The sequence below is a fragment of the Anolis carolinensis genome, chromosome 3 (assembly GCF_035594765.1).
Source record: "Anolis carolinensis isolate JA03-04 chromosome 3, rAnoCar3.1.pri, whole genome shotgun sequence".
Classification (NCBI taxonomy): Eukaryota; Metazoa; Chordata; class Lepidosauria; order Squamata; family Dactyloidae; genus Anolis; species Anolis carolinensis.
Window position 1 is genome coordinate 85,184,338 of NC_085843.1, and position 12,301 is coordinate 85,196,638.

Below are 12,301 nucleotides of genomic sequence, written 5' to 3' on the forward strand. Positions count from 1 at the left end.
AACTCTAAAGCAGTGGTTCCCAAGCTTTTTGGCTTTCAGAGCCCTTTTGACAATCCCTTTCTATGGAAGAGTCCCCTATGCCTACCCTATGTCTTAGAGGTTAATGGTGTTTAGAAGTACAGGCAGTCCCCAAGTTACAAACATGATAGGTTCTATAGGCTTGTTCTTAAGTTGCAATTGTTTGTAAGCTGGAACAGGTTTATTGTTAAGTGGAACTCCAGCCATATATAGATAGATAGTGCTTTGGATAGCATAGGGAAGGGTTAACACCCCTTGTGGCGTTTGTTTTCCTGTCTGTGCCATTGTTCCGAACATTTCACTTCACTTTCTGTTCCAGTGAGAATTGGATTTGGAAAAATTTGACTTCTTGTGGAAAAAAGGATTGGTGAGAAAGCTTCAGTGGAGACTCTTTTTCCCCATGAGAGCTCTTTCCCTTCTTAGGGGTAGATTTCTCTCACTACCTGTTGTCTCAGCCCCGTTCTTAACTGTGTCGTTTGTAACTCAGGTGTTTGTAACTCGGGGACTGCCTGTAGTGTTACAGGAGAGGGAAAGGGATGAAAGAGAATATAAAGTAAAGCGATATCTAGTTTTCCTCTATTATATAGACTTTCTCTGTGCATTTAAATACCCTAGGTTTTATTTTCTGTTCACTCCTTGCCTTAGAAAAAGAGGGCTTAATATATCCAGCTGTCATCTCAAACAGATGTATAAACTTCTGACAAAGGAAAAATGATTTAAGAATACAAAGGTACACAGAATGCATCAATTTCTACCAATATATTTCACCGCATAATATTTGTACTTTATACAATACAAAATATAAGTTATGAAATAATACATACTAGTTATTGCAGTGCCTATATAGTACATTTCCGTCAAAGTATCTACTATTTGCTTGAGGTTTCGGACACAGCCGACTGCTAGTGCTACTAGCAACTCAAATCCAGCATTAATGGTGGCTGGGGAACTACAAACTGGTATGGCCTGCTCAGCAGGCAATTCCCCATTCCTCATGTACTGTAAGTAAACATTAGAAGCGGGAAAGATGAAATCATCTATTAGTTCCTGAAAAAGAAGGGGAAAATGAGTATTAAATTAGGAATTACCTAGAAGTTAAGCATATAACATATGGTTCAGAGTTGGACACGACTAGACTTAATGTCAGGGGAAAACCTTTTACCTATACCTAAATAACTTACACAAATTTACGAATTCCTATTAACCGTACTACTTGGTTTCATAATAATGTAAACTTCTTTATACAGCAACCACTTACTTTAATGAGATTAGCACCTCCTTTTTCACACCCTATATGGTATTTTTTTTCAGGGGTTTGGAATGCCAATAATTCCTTTGTTACTCCAAGGTGTCCTTCTAAAATAGTCTCTTCTACACCTGTTTCTCCTGTTCTTTTCACTTCATCCTAACAACAAAGAACAACCAGACACATTAAAACACACTTTTATAATTAGTTACTATTGTTGTAATTCATTTATTGGAAAGATTTTTTCTGGACTTTCCATTTTAACAATTCACACATGAAAGCAGTGAACACATAAAATTTTAAAAAGGAATACAATCAGCAGAGTTAACAACAAAAACTTACCCTAATCCTTTTAAGCCAGTCAATTTCATTGTTAAGCAGAACTTCAGCATTGGGTACATTAATATTACTATTGTATGCATAATTAAGAAGATGCCTCAGTAAAGTAAAGTAATCCCCTGAATGCTTAGCACGCTCCCGCGCAGTACTCTATAAAAGAAAGAGATAATAAGCTAGTTTGAAAAGGTATTTGCATTAATGCTAATAACACACAGCATTTCTTACAAAAAATATAGTGGGTTTTTAAAAAGTGAAATAATGGGAGATTTTCACGAATTGACACTTCTGTATAAAATCAAGATGTTTCACACAAGCCATCTTGGTTCAATCTTTTGGCAACTACCCACCTCAATGCAACCTCTTTGACACATTCAAGATTTTTCCTGAGGGTCCCTGCATGTATGAGAAAGTATCTGGGTGAAGGACGCTTTCCCACAGAAGAGAAGGTAGGAATTGTTCCGTTGCACCATCCATTTTCTACTGGATTCTACTAAGTCTTCAATTCAAAGCATCATCCCCCACAATGTAAATACTTGTAAACAGACGCAGTTCTGTTACCAAAATTGTACACCAGATAATTGCAACTTTTAAAAAAGCCTAGAAATTATTAAGAAATTTAAGAAATTTGCAACTTGAAAAGCAATGTCACCTCCAACAATTGATAAGAAAAAATATGGCATACCCGAGACAAGTTTACACATGAAGGCTGAACTCCATCACTGATCAAAGATGTTGTTGTAACAGTTTTCATTTTTCTTTCCATCATCTATTTTATAGTCTACCTTTGTTTCATAAGGACTGTCAGCTAATTTTTGTCTGACTATCATATACTGACTAATGTTTGTTGTGATAATCACATTATTACTAACTGAAGTGCAGGCACACACTTAAAAACATATTATTTCATGCAGCATCTCCAACTTATGCCTATAACCAATACAAAACTGGTGGAGAATAAAGCTCTGTTTGTGCTACTATGTTGAATTAAAAACACTCAAAAAGCTAGCAGTGGCCTAAAATTATTGTGGGGAAAGTACTGCCACTGTCCGCATCTTTGCCTATATACACATGCTTGCTACTGCTACTTTGCCTCCCATCCCTCCCAGTTCCTTCTGCTCTTGCTCACTCTCAGTGTTAACATCTCTGGCTTATGAACTGCCATCTTTATAGGTCCTACTGATTCTAATTTAAATAAAGAGAGGCTTTTGGAGCAGCTGAAATCTCTGTAAAGAGATCGACTGTCACTGCCTCAAGCATGCACAAGAGAGGGGAAACGGAGAAGACATAAAGGAGGGTGCCAAGAAGGGAATCAGATCTGTAGTAAGTACTCCTCTGACTGCCTTCTTATATTCTGGTGCCCAACGCTCAAAAATACATAAAAGCTTGCCCTGGCAATGGCGCAATCAGTATGAATCCTTGCACTATTTTCCACAAATATCCAACTGCTTGTGTAGAGGAAAACACACTAGCATAAGAACATAACTGAATTCAGGGCCTTTTTTTAACCATTATAAGTTTTTTATATGAGCTTCATTTTCATGTAAACAAAAGCATCAAAAGACACCACTGTGTGAAGTTGCATTTATAGTTACCAAAAGCACGTAAACACAGCAAACTAGACTTGCATGACTACCGCATGCAACCATCTAAATTTCTCTCTATTCTACTTGTATGGTGATACTATCTCCAAGGAAAGTCAACATGCTGAGTACAATGAACAGAATGAAAATCATTTTTGAACTATGTAATGCAAATGATTTTGTCATGTAACATTTTAAGCATTTCACACAGGTATTTGATATTAGCACTGAGCTATTGGAAAGAAAATCTATGTGTATGGAAAGTGAAATAAACCGATTTTATCAGGAATTTCTTACATGGTAAAAAAATACATGTTTTACTCCACTTACCCCTAATACAGTAAATAACAGAGTTATAAAGAAAAGAAGGGGTCTTTGTCCCATACAACATCTGGTAGCCATTAAGAAGAACTGCTCTTGTGCCATCTGACGAACGCTTCTGGAAATGTTTAATAAGAGATAGTTTCATTAATAAAGATAACTCGCGGTTAAAAAGACTGCAGAATCCAATGAAAATTTTCTAATTTTATTTTAAGATTATTATAAAAGACGATCTTTAACATTATGCTTACTCTTACAAAAGGCAATTACTTCATTTTGGTTACTAATTTCTACTGGCTGCTGTTCTCAGCAGAACTTCCTACTGTATAAAAGAACATACTGTATTTCATTGCATAATAATCACATCCCCATTTTTGGAGTCCCAAAATGGGCTTTCCTCACTTTCTTCACATAACCGTGCCAAGAAGTTTTAAATAAAACAAAACCAAACAGGAAGCTCCCCCTCCTCTCTCTTCCCCTTGAAGACAGTTTAAACAAATTGTGAGCTCTCTCTTCCTCCTCTTCATCTTGGGGATAAGACTTTTTTTTTTAAAGCAGAAACCAGCTGACACAAGGAATCAATTTTATTTCATCACATAATAGTCGCACACCCCTTTGCCCCAACCAAAAAAAGGGATAACAAGTGTGACTATTAAGCAATGAAATTCTGTATCAGCAACATTTCTAGACATACGTTACCTACATGTCAGAAGAATGAAGTAAAGAATGGTTTCTTTCAAAATTAAATGTAAAGACATTTGGAAGCTAGTTACAAATTTCACTGAAGTAAATTGATGTCTACTCTATTAAATATTTTCAACCAAAAATCAAAAATGTGTATAGCTGACATTATATTTAGCTCTTTTCTAGAACTTCTTGACAAAAACAATTGTTCTATGGAAGAAAACCCTCCAAAAGTACCTCATTTGTTTAACATTTCTTAAATTATAATGTTTATGTACCATCAACTTTCACATGCATACATGCATGAAGTATAATTTCCATATTTAATATTTATGCTATCATTTTATTCTTGACATCTTCATTTGAAAAGTGACTAATGAATAAATTATATTGTGGTGGAAAAGGTTCAATTTCAGAGTAGCACTAGTCTGAACAGTGTTACCTATAAACCTCTGGGTGAAACTGAGCCAGTCATCAACTCCTTACTCTAATCTAAAACTGCCAAAAAAGTAAGAGGTTGAGTTGAGCTTCTTGAAGAAAATGAAGGGTATTAAATAAATAAAATGTAACGCCATCTCATCTGCAGAGATAGGCCATTCTGATATGAGCATAAAACAGACAAAAGAAATCGAAATCCAGCAGCTGCATTTTGAACTGGTGCACTTGCATCACACTAACAAACCCCTGCAGAGGAAGACAAATTAAACAACTTACTTGCTATGGCAGTGCAATAGCAAGTCAATGATAAATGTCTGCCATGCTTTTTCTTTACTAAGTGCATCCAATGCTGTTGGAATCAAGGCAAAACAAAGAGTCATCGCTTCAAGTGCTTCACAGCAAACTTGTTCATCTTCTGCATCTGGTTCATTTCCAGCATTAGTCTGAAATATCAACCAAAAATTAGTACTTTAAGGTACATATAAATACATGTATTATTTCTTTGAAACGAAATCTTGAAACAAGTATCAGAAATTCTATTTTCTACAATACGGAAAACAATCAGTTAACATTTGATTAAAATATACAACTGAAACTGATATTATGAGGAGTGTTGAGTCATATGGTATGACTATAGATTATGATAAATTGATACTTCGATTTTCACACAACACTCAAATTATATAAGAAAAATCAAGCGAAGATAATATCTGCACTAAGTGAAGTTAGATAATATGTAATCAGAATTTTTTAGCATGTTGAACTGAACATATTTTGAAACAGCACTAAAATGACATCAATATGGAAACAATAAAAACAATCTCTGTATAGTGACTAGACAAACTGCAGTTGTTCTTAAGTAATCTTCTAGAATCCTCTCTGCCATCTTCTTTCTTTTAAAAAGTAAATTGTCTCTTCTGCAAACTTCTCAAGTGCTTCAGTTCACCTTTTTAAATGGACTGAACTGTTTAACATACAGTATATGCTCAAGATAAGCCGAGTTTTTCAGCCCTTATTTATGAGCTGAAAAAGCCTCCCCCAGCTTATAATCAGGTCAAGGTCAAGCCAGAGCCTGGAGGCCACTGCTTGCAATATATGACCATCAGTGTTTTCTTTTCCAAAGCCTCCCTCGCTCTTAACCAAGGGAATATTTTGAAAAGTGAAAGAAGCTCTTGCAAGTCAGGAAGAAGATACACACACACACACACACTAATCTTATAAAAGCATTTTCTCCTGAAATATTTGTTAATCTCTGCTATAGATATATAGGCATTTCCCCCTGCAAGCCTTTCCAATCCATATGTACCTTTATATTTGTATCTATCTATCTTTCTATCTATCTTATCTATATACATTAATTTTATATATGAATTTCCCCCTCATATGTTTGCAAGTCTTTGCAAATCCTATAAACATATAGATATTTAGAGATTTTAATGTACCTGTATATCTGTATCCATGTGTATACATTATTTTATATATGAATTTTTGCCTCACATGTTTGCAAGTCTTTGCAAATCCTATACAGATATAATTATCTATATTATAGAGAGATGTCTAGATAGATAGATATGAATATATATATGTAGGGCTTACAAATATTGCAGGGGAAATGCACACATATACAGAGATTTCTAGATAGATATAAACAAATATAAAGGGCTTGCAAATATTGCTGGAGGGAAATGTGCATATATAGAGAGAGGATTAGCAAGCATTTCAGGGCAAAATGCATATGTGAAATTAGTATATATAATTATAGATCTATATCTAGCTCTGCATTGTTTATGTAGGCATTGAATATTTGCCTGATACTATGTTGGAAGCTGGTGAAGATGGTTGGAAGCTGGTCATGGGGGGATAGGGCAAGATACAAATGAAGTTTTTATTATTATTATTATTATTATTATTATTATTATTATTATTATTAATATCATATTGTTTTTGTTGAGCCTACTTTTCCACTTACAGAGCTAGTTTACTGTTTTTCTTTGAAATACAGTAAATATTGAAAAACCTTTAACCTACTGATGCCTCAATATAATTTCATTGGGGTTTATTTTCATTTTGACATTTACCAGTAGCTGCTGCATTTTCCACCCTCAGCTTATACTTGAGTCAATAAATTTCTCCAGTTTTTTGTGGTAAAATTAGGTGCCTCAGCTTATATTAGGGTTGGCTTATACTCGAGTATATACGGTACTTCCTCTTTTTGAAACCACCCCAACTTGGCCTTTTATCATTTCATGTTTTGCTTGGGGGTGTTTTTGGGTGATTCTGATAGCTCCTATTCCTCAGGATCTAGTAAAATTGGCCAACCCCTACTCTGAACAATGATAAATAAAAAAAATATTTGTATGTTAGTTTATAAAAATGCACTAAATTTTATTAAAAACACACGGCGACTGCACCAACCCTCCCCCCGCCCAAAAATCCTCAGCTGTCCTTTTGGCATTATGCCAGGAGGAGGGCAAGACAAGCAGCAGCTGAGAGTGCTCTGGGGGGCTCTCAGCTGCTATGTGCCTTCCTACCCCATCTTTTTGCCATAAGGACACAGTGGGCTGCTGTGTACTTCTGCCAAGAAGACAGGGAAAATGAGGAGGGCCTGAGGTAAGTACCCAGGGGGCTGCATCTGGCCCTCGGGCCTTAGTTTGCCCATGCCTGAACTAAAGCCATATTATGAAACAGTTCTGAAATTGCAAGTAATACCATAATAACATCAAAAACTAGAAAACAACTCTCATTTCTATAGCTTTCTTTTCTGTTCTGCAACTACCTAGATTTCTGATCAATTGTTTCTTCTTCTACCTGGGTTTCTTTTCTTGGTTTATTTTTAGCATTTTCTAGGTGCTGAATATCTTCCACTTGGTTTGGGCAATTCGAGGAAGCAAGACCTTCATAGATTGTCCAGCATTCCCTTCACAAGTACAGTTCCCACATGTGGTACTGTGAATTGTCTGTTTATAGACTGGAGAGGGGGGTGTAGGAAATTCATAATGATTTTACTTTAAACCTTTTATGTAAAGTAAGTGTAGCACTAGCAGAAATGTTTTGCCCTTCTTTACCATCTCTGTGCCTCACACAAATGAGTTTTTGCACCCAATGAAAATATTCTAGAGCTGCGTATCTTGACAGGAATCTCACCCCCTCCGTGTCTATTGCATATGTCCAAGATCACTAGTCTACTTCATTCAGTCTCTTTGTCTGACAACAGATTGCTTTTTCTGAGTGCTCTCCTGTGTGGACAAGTAGATTCCTACCTTACGCTTCATCTATTTACTTTCTAATTCTTTATTTTCTTTATGATTCTATCACTTCACCCCATATCCTCATTCCTCTTTTTATGGCCTCAATCTCTTTGTTTAAATTTTGTTCCGCATGAATCCACATAGTTTCTTGGTCTGTTGGACATTCTGAGTGTCCTGGTGAAGGACACTTGGTTCAACAATACTCTGTTTGTAGAAGCTTCACTTCTCAAGCTTTAAAAAAATGAGCTTTGCAGCGGAAACTTTACTCTTGGGAATAGTCACTTCAAACTGAAGTTAGGCTACTATCAACAAGCCTCTTTTTGTTTCTACAACTGCATCCAAACCACAAAAATCTTGTATGGTCCCCACTGTCCACAAGAAATCAATAGTTTTATACCAAAAATTATACTGATAATGACATTGATCTAGACAAAGCCTTCTACGGGATCAACAGTGCTCTTGGCATTGGCTATTTCTTCTACTTCTCAATATTCACTGGTGTCAGCCCCATCAACTACCACTGTATTGGGAATCCTTTACCTCTTCACTAGGCAAACCCATCATATGTAAGAAAAGAAACAAACCAACAAGGGCAAGAGTTGTACTGAGACAAATCTATTACAGAACAGACTGAGGACAAGAAATCACAGAATCCCACTAGTACTCACATACAGCTCCCCAATGAAACTACTCAGATGTATCATGGGTTATTACTTTGCAAGTCTACTTTGCAACACTGATCCTGCCTAAAGCAGACCCATGCAAATGAATGGAACTACAACCTATTTTGGACAATAATGCTGCCCTCTCAAACACTCTTGGTGGCAGACCTTTACTTGCCTACAAACAGCCTCCCAACTTAAAACACTTAGTTCCAGGAGGAACACACAACATGGATGCCAAAATGGATACAAGTTCTTGCAGCAAACCAAATGCCAACTCTGTCCATATATCTTCTTAGGAAATGTCACCAAAGGACCTAATTAAATCACCCACAGTATTAGAGGTATCTGCACTTACTCATCTATATATATAAAAGAGTGATGGAATCCTGGCGACCAACAAAACAACATAACTAAAGGCCCCCCAACCTTGAAATTTGACAACACAACCCATCATCCATGCCTCTAGGTTGATACAACAAAAAGAAAAATCAAGTCCTAATTAGAGGGAGAGGAATAATTGTTTTTATCCAATTGTTGCCAGTTAGAAGGCTAAGCTCCGCCCACTTGGTCTCCTAGCAACCCACTCAGTCCAGGGGACAGGTAGAGTTAGACCTCACTTAGGCCTAGAAAATACAGATTATCAGATTTTAACTGGATTATATGGTAGTGCAGACTCAAGGCCCTTCCACACAGCTATATAACCCATTGATAATCTTATAGTATCTGCTTTGAACTGGATTATCTTGACTCCACACTGCCATATAATCCACTTCAGTGTGCTTTTTATCCAGCTGTGTAGAAGGGGCCTCATAAAATCCAGTTCTAAGCAGATAATATAAGATTATAAATATACAGTACACTCTCACTTATCCAACATAAACAGGAAGGCAGAACGCTGGATAAGTGAATATGTTGGATAATAAGAAGGGATTCATGAAAAGCTGATTAAACATCAAATTAGGTAATCATTATACAAATTAACCACCAAAACATCATGTTATACAACAAATTAGACAGAAAAAGTAGTTCCATGCGCACTAATGCTATGTAGTAATTACTGTATTTACAAATTTACCACAAAATATCACAATGAATTTAAAACACTGACTACAAAAACACTGACTACTAAAAGGCAGACTGCATTGGATAATCCAGAACACTGGATAAGCGAATATTGGATAACTGAGAATCTACTCTAATGTGAAATAATTACTGTGATACAATAATACAGAACAATATAATCTCTAAAACCAGGACAGTAAATAAAGAGCAACACTCTGAAAGCAGGGAAATTGAGAATTCCACAAAGGAAACAATCAGGGCCAGCTAACACCTCCCAAGAAAGGATATTCCAGAAAGGAAGCTGAGAAGGGAATAAAGCAGTGTGTATTACCAAAGTCATTATTATTACTATCATTACTGTTATTATGATTATTATTATTGTGTTGCTGTGAACCGTGAAAATGAATACAGTATTCAAAAACATTAAAATCAGAATATATAAAAATTACTGTGGTATAATAAAACGGAACAATACAATCTCTAAAATCAGAACACTAAATAAAGAACACCACTCTGAAAACAGGGGAATTCCACACAGGAAACAATCCAGGCCAGCTAACACCTCCCAACAAAGTATTCCCATCACCAAACTCTGGCAAATCCTCTGTTTTCTGAGGGCCACAGACAATAGGAGCACATAAAACATCGCAAAGAACACCACTCTGAAAACAAGGGAATTCCACACAGGAAACAATCAGGGCCAGCTAACACCTCCCAACAAAAAATGCACTCAGGGAGGAATCAGCCAAGCTTTAAAGCTGCAAGGCCATTACATGCTAATCATTTTGCCTAATTGCAGCGTTCATACTTGCCTCCAACAGACAAAAAACCCAGAAATATTGTATATTCACAACCTTTAACAAATAATATCCCCTGATGGCACAGCATGTTAAACCGCTGAGCTACTAAACTTCTGGACCGAAAGGTCGCAGGTTTGAATTGAGGGAACGGAGAGAGCCCCCACTGTTAGCCCCGGCTTCTCCCAACCCTAAAGTTCAAAAACATGCAAATGAAAGTAGATGAATAAGTACTGCTCCGGCGGGAATGTAACGGCGCTCCATACAGTCATACCACATGACCTTGGAGGAATCTACGGACAACACCAGCTCTTCAGCTTAGAAATGGAGATGAGCGCCAACCCCCAGAGTCAGACACGACTGGACTTAATGTCAGGGGAAAACCTTTACCCTGTACCTTAACTACCACTAATTCCTCAATACTTTATTTCCCATACCACCAGACTTCGTCACAGCAACGTGTGGCCGGGCACAGCTAGTCCTCTAATATGATATAGTTTATCCCCCGCCAGCAATGCCCTATCACACTATACATTGGGCAAACAGGCCAATCTCTGAGCCAGGGGATAAACTAGACAGCTAGCAGACATTAGGAAATACACAAAAAACAATTGCAGAACACTTCAGTCTTGCTGGGTATCCTCTTGCTAACCTTATAACAACTTCCTTAGACAAGAACAACAGCAGCACAAAGAAAGACTAGAAAGAGCAATAACAGAATTCAAATATATCCACAAACTCCAGTCCATTGATAGTGGGTTGAACAGAGGCAATGGTCCTGGTATATTGCATAAACTATAACATTAGTTAGTACCCCAGCCTCATGAGGATCCCCTTGGCCACCTTGTCACATTCCCATTTATTTCCAGCTAGTGTCACACTACATTCAAACCATTCATATGGTTATCCTTTAGGCAATATATTACCTTCGGTCTTTGTTCCTCTAGGACCAGCTTTAAAACGGAACTCCTTGCCTCACTGTCAACAAATTTTGCATTTCTATGGGTATACTATTGACATAAACAGTTTGCCTATAAAGGTCTGTTTCTAGAGTCTTCACACAGTTCAACTGAGAAAGCAGAAAGGGTACAAATGCTATCAACTTCATTCTCTCAGCCTCCAAATTGCTACAAAGTTCCTTTACATACTGATATTCCAAACTAATACAGCTATGTTTTCGAATACTGTGTATCCTTGGATTCCGGTCTCTGTAACTTGGCAGTATTGAACATATGCAGTAGGTAAAGAAGGGGCAGTCTTCCCACTGAACTACTCAGATATAGAACATTCCGAATGGCTCCTTGGCACAGGCACAAACATCCATTTGGGTGAGGGCACAGATGACCACTTGAAGAACCTCAGCCATGTGTTTTTCAGGTTATCTGCAGCTGGATGAATGTCTTGTAGGCAGTGGCTACTTTTAGCCAAACTGGTTTAGAGTGACACCTTTAATCTATTTCTTTCAATAATCCTTTTTTGTCTGATCCTTTGACTTTGTTCTAAATGGCTATATTTATCATTGAGTTTGTGCCAGCTTTTAAGAGTAGTTAGACCAGTGATACTTTGCTGCAATGTCTGATATCACTTAAAGCATTTACAATTTGAAAACAAACAATTTGAAGTCAAATGTCTTAATACTTTTATTGATCACTAGTATGAAAGAAAAAGATGCTTAACATTTCTTACCTTCTCATAGATTTTACTAATATCCTCATTTGAGCTGAATACCAGCTGTACTGATCCACATCCTGAAGCCCAAACTATTTTTTGCACTGCTCTAATAACACAAATATCAGGAATATATTTGGAAGCCTACAAACAGATACATGGTATTATTATTAGTCTACAAATTATACTTTCGGCATTAATGTGAGCATGAAATAAAAATGAAGAAATTAGTATT

The 12,301-nt window shown here is 36.8% G+C and overlaps 1 protein-coding gene across 4 annotated transcripts in view; it reads right to left on the bottom strand.

The window, feature by feature from the left end:
• Positions 1-12,301, bottom strand: part of usp9x (ubiquitin specific peptidase 9 X-linked) — a 98,408-nt gene that overhangs the window by 25,641 nt on the left and 60,466 nt on the right. For all 4 annotated transcript variants that reach the window (XM_016992435.2, XM_003218942.4, XM_016992434.2 and 1 more), the window contains 6 exons: positions 12,085-12,210; positions 4,903-5,069; positions 3,514-3,622; positions 1,607-1,753; positions 1,277-1,423; positions 843-1,065 (listed from right to left, as the gene is read on the bottom strand). In XM_016992435.2, coding sequence (XP_016847924.1) covers positions 843-1,065; positions 1,277-1,423; positions 1,607-1,753; positions 3,514-3,622; positions 4,903-5,069; positions 12,085-12,210 — 919 coding nt within the window. The remainder of the gene's footprint in view (positions 1-842; positions 1,066-1,276; positions 1,424-1,606; positions 1,754-3,513; positions 3,623-4,902; positions 5,070-12,084; positions 12,211-12,301) is intronic.